This window comes from Sinocyclocheilus anshuiensis, unplaced genomic scaffold, assembly GCF_001515605.1.
Source record: "Sinocyclocheilus anshuiensis isolate Anshui unplaced genomic scaffold, SAMN03320099.WGS_v1.1 scaffold296, whole genome shotgun sequence".
Taxonomy (NCBI): Eukaryota; Metazoa; Chordata; class Actinopteri; order Cypriniformes; family Cyprinidae; genus Sinocyclocheilus; species Sinocyclocheilus anshuiensis.
Window position 1 is genome coordinate 475804 of NW_015557065.1, and position 18872 is coordinate 494675.

General features: G+C 37.2%; 1 protein-coding gene across 1 annotated transcript in view; it reads right to left on the reverse strand.

Annotated features, from left to right (window-relative positions):
* The window catches only part of slc15a4 (solute carrier family 15 member 4), a 61496-nt gene that overhangs the window by 33056 nt on the left and 9568 nt on the right, over positions 1-18872 (reverse strand). Inside the window, exon 6 of the mRNA XM_016471200.1 lies at positions 10019-10199. Coding sequence (XP_016326686.1) covers positions 10019-10199 — 181 coding nt within the window. The remainder of the gene's footprint in view (positions 1-10018; positions 10200-18872) is intronic.

Genomic DNA, 18872 nt, shown 5'->3' on the forward strand with positions numbered 1-18872 from the left:
CGTCAGGGAGCGTCATCAGTGGCGCACGAGATGCGGTGATAATGATGTAAGTGACGTTGTTGCATTTTAATGTTTTGTTAGTCTAGCCCACGAGATGCGCCGCTGTTGTGTTATGCATTCAAAATATTAGAGAAATATAGAATCTCAAATGCGGAGATCTTGATTAGGTGAAAACTGAAACCAAGCCATTCACACAGAACGCATATTTAGCGCATTTTGACGGACAAATATGACTGCTGCACTCGCGTCTCACACAAGAGATGTAGCCATGAAAAGTTAAAATAGTTTAAACTTTTAGAAAACACGTCGCGAATTTGTGGAGGTTTATTCCTTTTCACTGCGTCTCTTATGTTTTTAAATGCAATCAGCGTGATGGGCGATTCGGCTCTTTGGATTAAGCAATGCATGAATACATGATGCTGTTTTGTTCATAATTGTTTATGCAATTTACGAAATTATATTTGATTTATATGAGTTAATTTAGACGTAATGCAGGTTTTTTATAGACATTTATTTCCTTGCGTTAACAATTTAAATGTGCTGCATTATTTTGCTCATTGCGCCCTCCTGTGGCCTCGGGAGGCAAGCCAAAAGTTTCCTTAAAACCTTAATCTGCAAATAAAGCATTAGAAATTAGATATTTGTTTAATTTTTATTGTGTGTTTGACTGTTAAAACAAAATAATATTTGTTGTTTGTCCCAATAAATTGGGTTAATTTAAAAATACAGTGGTTAAATTAAAAAAACATCTCTGTTGCTCTTTGTTTTAAAAAAGGTTATAAAAAATGTCAATAATTATCTATACCGAACGATATGAAACATTATATCGTTGATATTATATCATTATATAATATTATATCGTCATTTTTTTAGCTATATCGCTCAGCCCTAAGATCATGTGACACTGAAGACTGGAGTAAAGGCTGCTGAAAACTTAGTTTTGCAATTGTATATAAATATAAATTGTATTTTAAAATAAAACACAAAGCAGTTATGTTAAACAGTAAACATATTTTACAGTATTACTGTTTTCACTGTATTTTTATCAAATAAATGCCACCTTGGTGAGCATAAGAGACGTCTTTCAAAAACATTAAAAAAAAAAAACTTAACAACCCCAAACTATTGAACAGTACATGTAAATAATTGCAGTATATACATCAGCAATAAATCAACTATTGAGCGTGTGCTTTCTAAATATTGGCAGCAGCCATTGAAAAACTAGGTTTTGAACATGTGTGTGCGTGTGTGTTTCCAGCCCAGTGTGTCAGTGTTAGATCGGTATCAAATACATGTGTGGATGTTTGGAGAGTAAGTGCATGTAACAGTGAATGAAAAAAGTATGAAGAGTCCATTAATGGATGGATTAAGTGTCAGGTCAATGCCAGCGCTTCACACAGGTCAAAAACAGCTTATCTCCCACACATAAAAACATGCTCGCACACACAAAAGTATACCAGGCAGCTGGGTTTAGCAGGTAATCAGAGTGGAGCAGAGATTGTCAGCCTGGACTATCTAAAAGCTTGATCCAATAATAACCATGCTGCAGGTGCCATTCAGATAACTCCTCGTGGGATCCCTCCATCATACTGACACGCACATATTCCCATTTTGAAGGGGTATGACCTTGTATTTCATATGCTTAAAATAGCAGTGTGTGATGCAGAGCATCTACAGCACGCCGCTAACTCAAAGCGCTTCAGTTAACAAAACAGTAACTTTTTTTCCTCTCTTCCCTCTCATCTATCATTCCCCCCTCCACCCCTTGCCCAAACACCAGAAGCGCTCTGATCTGTGGCTGTGGTGTGTCAGATTTAGATCGGAATACAAATGATGCCTGGAATAAAACACTCTTTGGCTAAAAGTGCGACCAGCTGCAGATTAAAGACCTCACTTCTGCACTTCCAAGAGATTCTAAACCCAGATTGAAAAAACCTTGACTTATATTTCTGGGGAAAATTGAACAGAAGTAGAACTGCCCCAAGGCATCGTCTGGTGTGTGGCGGGCGCGTGTGTTTGCAGCTTTGTTGTCGGAGCAGCTTGCCGTGCAAATGGCTGCTTCCTGAGTGCAGGACAACAAGTGTGTCCAGGTGTGTGGGCATCATCTGTGCCTGCGGGTAGGGTTGGCTGCAGAGCTATGCCACTGCCAAGCACCCATCTGTTTGGAAAATGTTGTGTAAATGTTGTGAGGAGGTTCTGGCAGTGGTATTTTAAAACCCACCTAAGCCCTGCTGGGTTTAGCTACCAGGTAGACTCAGATTAAAAGTGCTTCAGTACACTCGAGTTAAGAGGCAGGAGCCTTGTGTGTACGCACATAAACATACACGCACGCATCTGTGCAAAACAGAAGAGAGAAGACAATAATAATCCATTTTTGACAATCCTATTCCTATTAATGGAAAAACAGTCCCACCCTATTTTTTTCTTAGTGAACATCCTATTCGACTACACAATATCCCATTAAATACATATCTGCTCATAAGTTTACATGCCCCTTGCAGTATTGCAGTAACTAAGTTGTATCATAAAATTGCATTTTGTTATTTTTTAAAGCCCTGAGAAAGTTATTTGACTTAACAGATATTAGCATACTATAAATACTGTATAAACATATAAAGTGGACTACATCAATGTAGATTATGGGCAAGGGTCAAAGGTCATCACCAAACCTGTCTGGATGTATAATCACACTCTAAATGATATTTGCACTAAGTTCAATAGCGTTATATAGATAGATGCTATTTACACTAAATTAAAATAGCAGTATTTTCTTTGTACTACCTGTCAACAGATTACTGTAGATACTATTTATACATAGTAGTGACAGATACTTGAAAACGGGTGATCAGATCTGCAAAAATGTTGAAAACAACTGTGACAAGAGGGGCGGGGCCGAGAGCCATGGGAACGGAGCGAGGCCGGTGGAGTAAATGCTAATGCACGACACCTGCGCCACTCACCGGTCTCAAGTCCCACGGAGGAGCTCCGGAAGGATAAAAGGAGGAGTGACGACAGTGTTGGATGAGAGAGGACCAGGCCTGGATTTTATTTTGTTTTGTGTGCGGCAGTCGTCCGCGAGGGGCTGCCGCTTTACTTTCATTTTGTGTTTGTTTATTTTATTATTAAAGTTTTGTTTAAGTGTTCGCCGGTTCCCGCCTCCTTCTTCCCGAACTACGAACTTTGTTACAACAACGTTCCTCAAAAACATATAATTTAAAACAAAATGACATCTTTTTGCAAAATCATGAAGTGTAGATTTCACCATCTACAGTCCATACTATTACAAAAAGATTCACACTATCCAGAGAGAAAGGAATCCAGAAAAGGAGAAAAAAATAAATAATAATAAAAAAGGGAAAAGGCAAAAACAATGCTGAATTCTTCAAGCAGCCCTCACATGGAAAACAGAAAAAAAAAAAAAAAAAAAACTTACGATAAATCTGAGAAAGGTGTACTGGGGTCCACATTTCAAATTATTTTTGCCAAAAAAAAAACGATGTTCTCTCAATCTATGAGCATAATTGTATGTCACATTATGAACAAAATAAAATACTGTAAATAGCTCTTTGTCGTTCCTGCTCCTGAGGTTTCATTCAGCACGATGAGTCACAAAATCTTTCAGAGATTCAGATAAAAGCTGCAATTATTTATCATTATTTGTTGATATTTCATTTCATACACATCCTTGACTCTTTGCATAAATGCCTGCAATTTACCTGTATGTTGTGTGTGCCGCAGGTGACATTTCTGTGTGTGCGTATCTTGATATACTCTGAAAAGTGAAACCGAGCAGAGCTTAGAAAGAAAGAATAAGAAAGAGCGAAGGGGCACAGAAAGAAAAGAGCAGTGTGATTACTATACGTTGGGTATTAATGAGGGGCACTAAAAGACTAATTTCCCAAGATATCTCATCTATATAATAAGCCCCATTAGTGGGACCCATTATGTCACACACACGCACACTCACCCCTCCATGCATCTTAATATACACACACCATGCCTAATATTTCTCCCTAACACACATACACACTTTTGCAGAAGCCATTCACACATAGTAAGCATCCTTAAACCATGCTTGTATCAGGTAGGAGTTTATTAATGAGTCAGTCTGTGTCATTGAGTGGGAGTACAAAGGATGGGACGCTCTCGTTCTCTCTCAAGAAGGAGAGCATGAGTCCCAAAGGTTCTCATTAGTTTGATCTCCACAACACACACACACACACACACACACACACACACACACACAGAGTGTGATATGAACGTGGTTTGCACATACTGATTCTGCAAGAGTGTGCCAACGAGTTCCCGCCGCTCTTGGCTACATCAAAGCAACGGTTATTATTAGATAACATCTGTATTGTGCACTGCATACTAGACTTCCTGCGTGTTCAGGCTTTGTCATGCAATACCAAGGTCATTTTCTTCAGCATTATTTTAAAACAGTGGTTCTCAACTAGTTTTGCATCAGGACCCATTTTTTAAATTGGACATGGAGTGGTGACCCAATATTGTCCTTAAAATCACATATTGAAATGTACTAATTAGTTTTTGTCAAAATTCAGCTTGAATGTCAATGGTGTTATGCTCTCATTGACATTTTATATTAACTATATTATATTAAGTGGTTAGTTTACTCAAAAATTGTCTTTTGAAAATTCTGCAGTTCATTCACCCACGTCTTTCAAAATCCATAAAACTTTCATTAATCTTCAAAACAAAAATTAAGATTTTTAATGAAGCCTGAGAGATTTCTGTACCTCCAATAAAAGTCCAAAACTTTGATGCTTCAAAAAGAATAAAACGTAAAAAGTAAACATAATCGATATGAATCAAGTGGAGTTCTGAAGAGAATTTGTTCATGTGTGTCAGGCAAGCATGTTTGAGCTTCTGTTTACCATATTTTATGTGGTCCATGTATGTGTGCTGATCAATGTTTACATGTGAATAAAAGCTGACATTAAATCCATTTATCATCTTCAGAGATATAATTACTTTATAAGACTTGGAATAAACTGCTCAATTCTGGATTATGTTTACTTACGTTTTATAAACTTCTTAAAGTATCAAAGTTGGCTGAATGGACTCTCAGTGGAGGAACAAAGATTAAGAAATCATTTGTATTTCATTTATGTTTCAAAGATTGTACACAATTAAATGCTTATTTGTCGTTTAGCATTTGCAATAACATTTCTTTGTGTTGTTGTTTTTACTATTGAAAGAACTGAAGTGGAAAGTTAACTTTTGAAAGCCAACCTTTAGTTTACATCACAACCTGAAAAAGGAAGAAAAAGGGGGGAAAAAACTTTGCTACTTTCAATTGCATGTCAGACATAAATGGAATTAGCAGGTAATGCCTGACCATTTTCTTGGATAAAAATGTGTGCTTGCCCCTGAAAACAAGATCAATGCATTATTATGGTTTAGTCTGTTTTCCAAGAAGAAAAAGATAAAAATTGTACTTGCTTTTAGGAATACTCTAGCCTGTAGATGACCTTAAAACTAACAGACATGGAAGAAAAGCCACAAAACTCCAGTTTTGATTTCAGAGGGCTTTAAAACAACAATTACTTGACTTTCACGTCTTCAAGTTCCTGGTCTGTTATTAGTCTTCTAAATCAGACAGTCCTTGAACCGTATGTTGGTATGCTGTCTAGTGCACACAAAATTGGCAAGCGCATTCTCAAAACTGCAACCTACAATCTGATTGATTGGCTTTACTCGATATCCAGAAGTGCTTCAGGGTGCACAGGTTTTTATCAGTAAACCAGGAAGGGTTGTGTTTACAAGATCTGAGAAGCTAGAACTCACTAGAATGAGTGCTTCTGAGAAAGACCTAGAAGGTAGATTTGGAAAAGTTTGTCATATTATAATTTTTAACACGTTTACATGCACAATCTCACACTGATTATGTTGTATAGAGTTGACAGTGTAAGTTTTAAAATAAAATAAAATATTGTTTTACACATCACTTAGATAATCTCTTTCTTTCTATCTGCGACGTGGACTACACTTTATGCTCAAGAGTGGCTACACAAGACTAGACCATATCAGGCATCAGTCATTTTAGTCAACAGGTACCAGTATATTAAAGTGGGAGCAAATCAAGTGAAGTAAACATCTGAAAACTGCAATCATGCAGCAAAGCACTCGACGTCAATCTCTCATTATTTTGACTGTTTTGAGTTTTTCTGAACTTTGTGGTGTTTACCACTTAAAGAATCCCTCATGATGACTACAAACCCACATTTATTCAGTTTGATGGCAGCCGAGACAGATGAGGAATTTAAAAATGTCTAAACTCTCTCTCTCCCTCACCGTGCAGAGTTTGACAGTGGTTTAAAAGAGTCGGAGAGAGTCAAAGACAGACAGGGTGGGAGAGAAAGATATTCATACTTTCCCCACACTCCAGAGCGCATCTCCCAAAACTCATCTCACTCAAAAAGCGCTTTAGTCTGAAATATGTCAACGTCTGGATGCAGCGCACACTGTCAGGCTGACTAAGCTTGGTTTAATCCACTGGGCAGAGCTGGAATTGGACTGGGGACTGACTGGAGTGCTGGGCGCAGTCAAACTGAACAATGAGATACTGCCGACCTGTCAACGGTGTCTTCTTCTACAACCTCCGAACAGGCACTCCACGACTCTCTCAATGTGTGACTTGAACTTTCGTGTATGTGTGGACACAATCTTGTTGTCTTAGTAGCGAGGCCTCAGCTGTGTACAGAACTTCAGACAGACATACAAGCAAGCCAAAAACACTTGGAAGGAAAGTGCTGAAGTTTTGGAGAGATTGCTGTGCCTAAAAATCTAGTGAGCCGCCTACTCAAAGAGCTTTATTTGCACTTCTGATGTGAAGGTCATCTCAAAACTGTAGTTAGCAAGATTATGCTACCATCTAAAATCAGGGCTTTTTTTTTTCTGTTGGCTCATTTGGGACGATAATGCAGCTTTGTACTGCCAACATTTTTATGGCACTATAAAAACAAAATTGTATTAATGTGTGATAGAAAGAAATACTTTCTATTAAACATTAGATTGATTTAATTATTTTAATAAGGTAAAAAAAAAAAATGTTAGACCAAATTAAGAGTTCCTGCTCTTTCTGACCAATAAGTTTCCATTATTAATCAAAGAAAAAAACTTGAGAACTGAGAATAAATTGGAAAAAATAAACAAATAAACAGAACTTTCTATGGCATTCCCATGACTTTTTAAACGTTTAATTTCACTTTCTTCATACACAATTTTTGTTCTTTTTCATACTATAAAATTATAAACTGGAAAACAATGGTATTTGGTAATTTATCACACTTGAACTTATAACAAATCATTCTTGAAATTTAAATTCTTAATCCATTTAAACCAGATAAAATTGCAACAACAATCCATCAGAGAAACAACTTATGCATAAGTTTCTAAATAAAAACACAAGAACATGGTAAACAAATAAGATGTATTGACAGTTACTGTACCTCAACAGGCCAAACTTATTGTTGAGCCATGAAGATACTTAATTTTGGCCAAAATCCTAAGCATATCTATCGTAAATGGCCAAAAAAGGCTATCAAGTTATATAGATCACTAGGTTTTGAGACACATTCCCAGTTTTGGGGGACTTCGAAGAAACAACAAGTGAGAGGATCGTCAAAATTCCTCTACAAAAAAAATATGCTAAAAGGGAAGGTGAGAATAATGAAAAGTGCAAAAGCGCTGATTCAGATTGGTATTTTCCAGGACGGTGGGCTGTATGAATATTAACTGTCAGAACAAGCAGGAATATCGATCCACCTTCTGCAGGGTTCAGTAGAGCCGGCTCAAGGTTGGACAGGAGTGACAGAATTCAGAGGAGAGATCATTGGTCTGTGTGAATGTGTCAAGAGCATGTGGGTGTTTGTCGGTGAGTCAATCTACATCGAATCTCTGCCATCTTGGAGGCACTGTACCTTATCTGACGAATGGAAAAGTCGTAACCTCTCTGAGATGAACTCATTTCTCAGAATAAGGTGAAGAGTACTAAGAAAACACAATTTGACACAATTGTCTGTGTGGATGCATTGATATCTCACCAAACTCATAATATTAGCTCAGCATTTCAATGTCAGTGTTTATCAGCTCGATCTGTGACGTGAGTTGTCTTGGTTGTGTTACACCAGGGACTACATGTTTGGACAATTTATTTTCCACGTTGATTCTGTTTTGACTTGACACATGATGATGGATCCATGCACCACTCTGGACTATATTGACTGATGCCTTACTGTCATGCTTTGCCTGTAGCATGTACAATGCTGTGATTAAAAATGCAGTGTTTGGTTCACGTCAAACAAACTGTAACTGGGCACATGTCTAGTAAAAAGTTCCACTTTTGATTTGTCTGTCCATAACATGATCTAGTCTGTCCCGGAGGATCATCCAGGTGCTTCTTAAGGGCAATGACTTTTTCCACACATTGAAATTGAACACCAAAAAAAATTGCACCAAACTTGTCTCTCCATTTTACCACCAGACCATCTAAATACCACCACAAACCACAATAAAATCTGATCCCACAAAATGGTACAAATGTGCTCAGAATCAAATTCAAGCAGATGTTTTTGCAGCACTGTATATTGTCTGTGCCGTCTACACTACCGTTCAAAGTTTGGAGTCACTAAGGTTTTTTTTTTTTTTCTTCTTCTTCTTTTTTTAATACTTTTGTTCAGAAAGGATGCATTAAATGTATTAAAAGTAAATAACTTTTATAATGTTACAAGATATTTATATTTCCAATAAATGCTGCTCTTTTGAGCTTTACATACATCAAGAATTCTGAGGGGGAAAAAACCTCACAGTTTTCACAAAAATATTAAGCACAACTGTTTTTAACATTGATAATAATAAGAGATGTTTCTTGAGCAGCAAATCAGCATATTAGAATGATGCTAAATATTAGAATGATTGGAGAAATGGCTGCTGAAAATTCAGCTTTGCCATCACAGGAATAAATTACACTTTAAAATATATTAATACAGAAAACAGTTACTTTAAATTGTAATAATATTTCAGAATATTTCTGTTTTACTGTATTTTTAATCAAATAAATGCGGCCTTGGTGAGCATAATTGACTTCTTTCAAAAACATTACAAATATCTCACAACCCCAAATTTTTTTATATAGTCAGGTAGTTTTATGTTTATGCTTTGTAAACTGACTTAAGCACTGTCTAAAAGTGTTATAAAAATGTAACACTGTATTATTGCCAACAGGTAACCTGGTGGAGTCAGTGTACATTATTTTAATTATTACTGTAATCTAATTATAATGTCAAAAATCTGAAAAAAAAGACAGAATCAGTTCTGAACGTTGCTGTACATTCTTAAATGAATAAACACTATTAATAATGATAAATAACATCAGTCAATCTTTAGTAACAATTGGAGGAACCTTCTTAAGACACAGTACTAGAACAGCGACTGACCACACAAATTCACTCCCTCATGTGGCGCAGTAAGTCTCCCTTACACGTTTGCTACCGTTTCATTCAAGATTAACATATTTATGATGTTGCGATGTACTGAATCGTGAAGTGTATCATATCATGAAGTAGTTGGCTATACCCAGCCCTAGAGTTAAGAATATATGATTGTGTAATTTAGGTCTCAATGTTTTGTAGCATGTGTGTGTTACAGTATGTCACATATAACAGAACACACAGCATATGAACCTTATGAAGTCTGAAATTAAAGTTCACTACCGTGACGGGCCTTTTGACACAAAAATGAACACATATATTTAAAATGTGTATGCAAATGTCTGCTATCACACTCAAACACTCCCACATGAGTCTCAGTTTGTGAATATGTATAAAGAAGCTTGATACATCCAGCCCACAAATCGGCACACACAGACAGTTTGTGTGGCAAGAGAGCAAGCTGAAGAACAAAAAGCACAGGCTCACAGACTCAGCCATAAATCTTTGTTGTGTGTGTTGATAATACACTACATACGTGTCATATAGTGTGTGTGTTGTTGACTCACCAGCTGCCACCGCCGAGCACATGACAAAGAACATGCCCACAGCGATTCTCTTTAGAGGGGAGGGCAGCAGGCCTTTGCGTTTGAGGATGGGGTCCACCACTTTATCTTTGAGGGGGATCAACATGAGGATCAACACGGCGTCAAACATGGTCAGCCAAGCTGCTGGGAAGCGGAAGGTATTCTGGGAACAACAGGGGAATACAATGAGTCATGTTTACAAAACACTAGAGGATGAACAAACAGGAAGCAGGCTATGTGCAGGTCACTCAAAATACTCAGGTGCTTCATTCTTCTCCATTTGTCCTCCATTGAGAAAGTAAGTGCAAGTCTAAATGTGAATTCTGGGAGAGCACAAAGGAGAGAGTAGGAAACTGAATCATTCCAGCAACCTTAGCGCCCTCATGTGGCCAGTGCTGGTCAATGGCTGTGAATCTCATCCAGTAAGAGAGAGGGACGGGTCTCTTAACCGCCCATGAAATCATTATTCACTTGTTAAGCACTTTAATATCACATGGGGATTGCATAGCATGCGTCAGAGCACCTGTTTCATAATGAATGGCTGATTGCTCCATTCATGTGCCGCTGATGTGTGATGGAAAACTGAGCAGACAGGGAAAAAAGTGCATCACCTATAGTAGGGCAATAGGAAATAACGACAGAATTTAGGAATGTATGAAAAGAAAAAAGAAATAAGCATTTGAATTAATAAGAAACTAGGTTTTTTACATTTCTTAAAAAAAGAAAAAGGAAATGAGTAGGGTTTGCCAATGGAACATAGGGATAGTTCACCCAAAAATGTTTTGTAATTAATTAGTTACTCACTCTCATGTCGCTCCAAATCTGTAAGACCTTCATTTATCTTCGGAACACAAATTAAGATTAAAATTTTGATGAAATCTGAGAGCTTTCTGACCCTGCATAGACAGCAATGCAACTGAAACGTTCCCAGGCCAAAAAAAGTAGTTAAGGACATTGTTAAAATAGTCCATGTGACAAGTGCTTCAACTATAATTTTATGAAGCTACTTAAGCAGTCCTTACTACCTTTTTTTGGGCCTGGGAACGTTTCAATTGCATTGCTGTCTATGCATAGATCAGAGTTCATCAAAAATATCTTAATTTGTGTTCCGAAGATAAACGAAGGTCTTATGGGTTTGGAACAACATGAGAGTAATTAACGACAGAATTTTCATCCCTTTAAGACTATTTTGGAATAGAGATCGATTTGGAAATTTAATACTATTTTGACAAAGAAAAAATAATTTGCTTTCATAAGGAACTCATTCTTTTTATAATTCTGAGAAGGGTTTGCCTATGTAAAACTTGCTGCCACTCGAGTTGTTGGCAGGAGGTTGCTAAGTGGTTGCTTATGTGTTCAGTGTCACTTTAAGCATATTGCTTTGTGGTTTCTAAAGGCTTTTTTGTGTGTGTGTGTGTGTGTGTGTGTGTGTCACTATAGGTGTGTTCCATTCGACCATAAGTGCCCTACAAAGTGGACTTCACATGGTATTGTGCCATTTTTTGCTAAATTCCAATCTGAAGGGAGCGTACATGTTTAGTTTGAAGGGCACTGCGAACAACACAGGGAAAAAGGAACATAAATAAATCACTTCACAGGAAGTGGAAAGGGAAATTACCCACCAGTCCTTGCACATCAACCTAGTATTTACAGAAGTTTGAATAAAATCAAGCCAGTGAAACATAGTTTAATTAGTCCCAGGTGTTGTTTGTATGTGTTCTTTGCAGATATAATGTGTGTGAAGTGGAAGTTACAATGCAACATGCATCATGATTATGGTTAAATAAGAGAAATGACACATCTAATATAAGCCAATTACGTTAATTTTCATATTAAACATCAGACGATTATGACTTCGTTTAGCACTTTAAAATAAGACATTTATAGCCCTAAATGAATAATACATTCATATTTATATAAGTACACCTACATGCATTCTACAAGTATATTAATTGAACATAAGTACATTATGCCATCTAGCTCAAACTCCTCTAATATACATGACTCAAGGGTTGTTTATGTTTGATAACTTTGCAGGGTGTTCCAAATGAACACATTTTGTCAAGTGAACTTCAACAGATATCCCGTGCTCAGGGGGCAGTGAACAACACGTATGGACACTCTCAATCGGAACGCAGCTTATGCTGTTGCTGTGGTGTTCTGGGTGGATGTCAGGGGGTTGCTATGAAGTTGCTTTCTGACCGTTTTTGCTTATGGGCCCAAGTCCAAAAAAGCTCACACCCACAAGTCTCTTTGATATTCTGGTCTCTAGAACTCTAGAGTCACTCTTAAAAATGTCTTTTTCTTTCTTGTACATTAAGTCTGATTACTTAAAAGCCATAAAATTTGAGGTATTATAATTCCTATCCAGGGTGCATATACAGCACATAGCAGGTGCGACACAAATGTGTGGTTAAATGACAAATTTTAACTCTGATTATCAGTATTTTCACTTTGGCCGCTCCAGGAAACCATCTGTCCTCATTTCCTGCACAGACAGGGCGTGATGATCTGAATGAGCAGATTTAGTTAGACGCTGCTGTATGCATGCAGCAAAAGTTAAAAACAGCCCAATCTATTCTTGTCTTGATCTGATTGGTTGTAATTAATTCAAACACCCTGTACAATACTTCACCATCTGTACGTTTTAATTGACGTTAATCAAACAACGCCAGAGGACTGGATGCCCGGAGCTCAAAAAGAGGTTTATTATGCATCCATGCCTGCAGGTGTGCATGGGCGTATCACACACACATTTACACCTCCAGTAGAGTATTATTCGGTTAAGTGGAGAGCGTGTCTCAGTCAGCATGTTTGAATTTAATTCTACAGCTTCAGTCAGTCCCAAATCTACTGGTGCTTTTAACACTTTTAATTCTCCAGCTTACTCCCTCATTACATTTACATTTCTTTGACTAAGCACTGGTAATTTATACATGTCCCTCCGAGCGCTCTGTCTCCCCTTCATCATTGTGCACTTTTAAATACTTTTTTCTCCATTTGAAATTGCCAGTTTGCATCATTTTATCATCATATCATTTTCACCCACATTACCACTCGTGTCTGTTTCTCTCTATGGGTATCTCCTAATTAAGAGCTCACAGTTTGGCCTTGTTAAGACTTCGCACTGGATTCCCTTTAGGCTCTGCGGTCCACCGAGACAAATCTACAGCAGCACATGTTCATTTAGAAGGGGAAGCCCTTGTGTTTGTGAGAACAAGCGACAGATGGGGATTTGCACACTTGAGCATGCACTCCAGAGAAACACCATTAAACCCACGATAGAATGTCAAATGACTTGATTTCTATTGAAACGGGAAGCTGGGAAAGGACCTCTATTTCTGGCTCATCAATATATATATATATATTTTTTTTTTCTCTGAATATTTTTTAGCAAAATCAAGGCAGCAGGCAAATATCTATGTGTGCCGGGTTTTTTTTTTTTTTTTAGCAGCTTAACATACTTAACAATAACATACAACAACGTAACATATTTACAGTACGGTTGATTTGCATTACAGTTTTTCTGAATTGCTAAAACATGTTTTTTGAAACCATCACTCATTTCCTCAAAACCTTAAACACAAATCCAAATACTCAAACTAAATTCACGAAACCTCTGCGAGAAAAATCCCTCTGGTCTGACAGATCCAGCCTTGATAAAACTCTCTAAACCCTACTCTTTCTCTCCTCATCCTCTACTTCTTACATGTACTCTTCCTCCTCTCCTTCTCAGATTGTTTCCATCTATTGTTCGTATCATCATTCAGTCACCTGTGCCACTTGTGCACTCTGAACTGGCTCATATTTTGTACAGTTGGTTTGATCACATCATTAGAAACAAGTGTGAACAAGTATCATCATTCAGTCACCTGTGCCACTTGTGCACTCTGAACTGGCTCAGATTTTGTACAGTTGGTTTGATCACATCATTAGAAACAAGTGTGAACAATTTAGAATCGTTGTGTGTAAACGATGACAACTGTGCTTTAGTTGTGTTTAAGGCTCTAGGCTCATTTTCCAACTCCCCTAGAGTTAAACAGTTGAGTTTTACCATTTTCGAATCCATTTAGCCGATCTCCGGGTCTCGCGGCAGCACTTTTAGCTGCAGCTTAGCATAGATCATTGAATCTGATTAGACCGTTAGCATCTCGCTCAAAAATGACCAAAGATTTTTATATTTTTCCTATTTAAAAATTGACTCTTTTGTAGTTACATCGTGTACTAAGACCGACGGAAAATGAAAAGTTGCGATTTTCTAGGCCGATATGGCTAGGAACTATACTCTCATTCCGGCGTAATAATCAAGGAACTTTGCTGCCGTACCATGGGTGCAGCAGGCGAATGATATTACGCAGCGCCTGAAAATAGGTTTATTGGAAGTTACCTAGCTGGGGACTATTTTCAGGCACTGTGTAATATCATTGTGCCTGCTGCTGCATAGATTCAATGATCTATGCTAAGCTACAGCAAAAAGTGCTACCACCAGACCCGGAGATCGGCTGAATGGATTCGAAAACGGTAAAACTAACTTTAACTCTAGGGGAGTTGGAAAATGAGCCTATTTTCAAAAATAGTGGAGTGTTCCTTTAACTTTTGCCGCTTGTGTTTAGCATTTTACAGCACAAATGCATCACAGTATGATAAGTGTTTAAGTGAATGAGAATGTGTTTAGAGTTTTGCAAAAAGACTGCATGAGATCTGCAAATAGAGCCTAACTGCCTGAACGTGTTTAAGGTTTAGCAGAAAGAGAGCTTTATTCGACAAACTGGTTTAAGCTAGTGAGAATTTGGTTCAGAGATTGGGATTTAGCGTTTTAGCAATTCAGAAAATCTGTAAATGGATCAAAAGTGACAGTATATTACCAAATATTTCTTAGTTATATTAAAGCTGTTTCTATTCATCAAACATTCATCAAAGAATCCTGAAAAAAAAAAAAAAAACATTATTATGGTTTCCAAACAACATTCAAAATGTGTAAATTGAGCTTTGCCATCACAGGGAAAAAAATATAAATTGTGAACATTATAAAAATATTACAACAATAATTAATAATTAAAATATTGCAATTGTAATATTTTTTCACAATATTGCTGTTTTAAAGCATTTTTTATCAAATAAATGCAGCCTTGGTCAACATAAAACTATTCTTTCAAATAAATAAATATTATATGTGGCAACAAGTTTTGCACAGGCAAGCAGCACTCATATTTTCTTCAAAACAAGTGTTGTTGTATAGGCTAGTTACAGAAAAACTGTGTCCAACAAGTTTGTTTTTGTTGTAACAAAAGTGTCTTTCACTTCTTCTCTTCTAAACCAAAGAGAACTGCTTCTCCTTTGATTAATAATTTAGTGGCGGGCAAAAAGCTTGAAGATGCTGGACTGTGTTTATTCATTCATCACAGAAAAAGTCATAGCCTACACATTCTGACCGTCTGACCTGTCAAGACAAGCTTATCCATCTATAAGTAATCTAAAATAAACACGCTTTCATATCATGTCATATTTTTAAATGTTAGCAGAAAATGGCACAACCACTATAAAAGTACTCTGGAAAATTACATTTAAAGAGCATGAGGTGCTTTACAACAGTCTCTTCAATATGACCCTGCAGTCACACTCTCAAGCACTGTTATTTAACACAGCCAATTACATCTTTTTCACTTCCCCATTGTTGTTTCGCACTTCCTCTGTCCTTACCATGTGACTTTAAATCTAATTCTGGAAAACTCCATTTCAGACAGCTGTGAAATGGCACGTACACACACAAATGCACAAGTTGTTCATCCAGTTACATTTGTGTCCATGCATTTTCATGGTCATAGAGCAACATGTGACTGCATTGTTATTGCTGATCAGACAGCCCCGGAGTCGTGATTTTGGATTAGTCACTGTGAAACCGTTTTGAGGGGATTTAATTCAAAGCGAAGGTTCTGACACACTTACCTAGTAGAGCGTATACATGTACACCCACACGCACACTCGCACAAAAACAAATAAACAGCAAGTTCAGATGAGAATCCGGGCGCTGGGTGCTAATCTGCGATTAGAGAGGGTCATGGTTTTGAAGTTAATACCCTGGTTTTCAAAGGATTTCTCTAGTTCATGCGTGCCAGAGTCTCCAGAGAGTATCCTAAACGGCCTCTACTCTACAGCCAGACAAAACATCACAAGCACCTGGCATCACCACAGGCATCCTGTTTGCTCTCAAATTAAACCTGAGAATCTTATTTTACACTGTTGCATTTAATGTTCACTTATCTTATTCAAGGTTTCTTGCACCAAAATATTCAAAATAAACCTGTTGTTAACCCTTACAGTTAAAGGGGTCACGACATGAGAAACCAAATTTCCCTTGATCTTTTGATGTAGAAGAGGTCTTTGTATGCTTAATACATCCGGCAAGTTTATAACTTAAAATGTCCTCATCATCACTAAAAAAAGCATTTAAGTAATAACTAGGGGTGTAACAATTCACTCGTTTTATCAATGCATCGATTACAAACCCTGACGATGCATATGCATCGATCTTGAAACATGGATTTTGAATCGTGAATCGCCGATTTCGGACAGTAGTCGATTTAAAAAGCTAAGAATCGAATGAATCGCGATTTCTATAGCGATTCAATGCTTTCAAAATATATACACATTAAATTACTACAAGCACGAATTAATGGAGATCTTGAACAGTGTTCGTGCCCTCGCATCTCTCCTTCACGCGCTCCACTATTTACCGCCTGTGACTGTCACAGGATTGCGCTCGCGCTCCGTTCGTCTCACTGACACATTTTTTGAGCAGCTGATGTGTGATCTCTCCTTAGTACTCGTGGCCAGTAATGCTAAAGTGAAGTAGTTTTACTTTTCTGTAGTTTTTCGATGCTCTCGGCATCTTACCGACGACATTACCTGAGCAGTCGAAAGCTGCGTATTTATTGCATGGACGGAGGAAAATTGAAGTGTCTAAAAGCATACACACAGTTCTACTGAATGATAAATGTGTTTTAACAATGTTGTTGAACCGAATGTACGAAGGAAACCGTTCAAATAACCACAGCATTAACAACAACCTTGAAATAAGAGCGCAAGGTTTATCTGATAATCAGATGCATGAAAGTAGCGTTTGTTGCTATAGCAAACAGACGTGTTTTCTTTCAGAATCATCATTCGCCGATTGAGAGGAAAAGTTCAATACTATAGCATTTTATTTTATGAAAATGAGATAAAGAAGTTTTCGCACTGAAAGAGAATTGATCTCGCGCTCATAGAACTTAAGACATGCCAGGCTATATCTGCAGCTAAACTGTATACAAAGCAGAATGAACTGAAACGTTAAGACAATAAGCACAATAAATAAATAAAATTTATGAATGATGCAGTGCTAATTGACATATCATTTATTACAGTACAGAAACTATAAAGTATATTTTCTGCCTTATTCTGTGATAAAAATGGAAAAAAATTGTTTGTAGTATATAACCCAATCATAAAATTGAAGTGTATTTGATTTCTTATAGCAAATTCAAAGTAATAGATATGAAAAGAATTCCTTGTAAAAAAATTAATAAATTATAATTATAATTATAATAAAACATACATACATAAAATTATTGTATTTGACATGTCTGTCACTTCTGAAATGATGGCTACACCCCTGGTGTGACAAAATTTTAGCCTATACATAATACTTTTAATACTTTTGCTCTTTTTTAAAATCTTGGCTTACATACATTTTTACGTATGCCATGTCATAATAATAATTAATAATAATAATAATAAAAAGTGTGTTTTTTTTCTTTCTCTAACCTATGGTTCTCTAACCATAAAGTCTGCTGTGTAATTTGCCCCCAGACTAAGCATCTAAATAATCTAGGGGAAGCATTTAAATAATCCTGTGAATGCACTTAAAGAATGCAGAATCGAATCGTTATAATCGAATCGAATCGAATTTAATTGTGAATCTAATCGAATTGAATCGTTCTAAATTTGCAAAAATCGTTCTTGAATCGAATCGAAAACCTATGAATCGTGAATCGAATCGCTGTCTACCCAACGATTCACAGCCCTAGTAATAACTCTCAGAAAACGGTTCGTTTGGATCTGAGGTGCCAGGTGATGTCACCCGTGCACAGTCGTTTGCATAAACACTGCCTCCAGAGCAAGACATCGACATAGGCCCCGCCCACTGGCGTTCAGTCACTTAGCGGCTGACACTTGATTACACTGAATGCGAGTGTCGTGTCGCATCAAAAGCAAATAGAAATTACAATCACTGCCGCTATCTTGTCTATACTGGATACAATATACAGATGCGCTTTTCTGACACAGTCCACATGCATGAGTCTGTCGTCAATACAACAAATTGAGTGAATGAACTTTCGCTTTGACTCATTTGGTTTAAACACCTCGTTCGCATCTTTGTACAGATATCAGAAGGATCCCAGCGTAAGGAATAAGTGGATGGTTTATTTTTAATGGCATCCCTACGGTGACCGAGAAGTGCAAAACAAATCACAATTCTGAAAACAAAATAACAAATTACAAATGCATATAAATCATCAGCTCCAGTGGCGCAGATAGATAAGCGTGCGTCATTGGCTTTTTGACGCGATCGACCCGGGTTCAATCCCGTCTTTTGCCGAACTTTTTTTTTCTCTCTTTTCAAATCTCGTATTAGCAATGGATTCTATTTACACTAAGTGAAAATAGCAGTATTTTTTAGCAATATGCTATTTACACTAAGTGCAAATACCTATTTACACTATGTTAAAATAGCAGGATTTCTACTATCAAGTATACTACTTGTTGCAAATAGTGGCAATTATCTGCACTTCAGTAT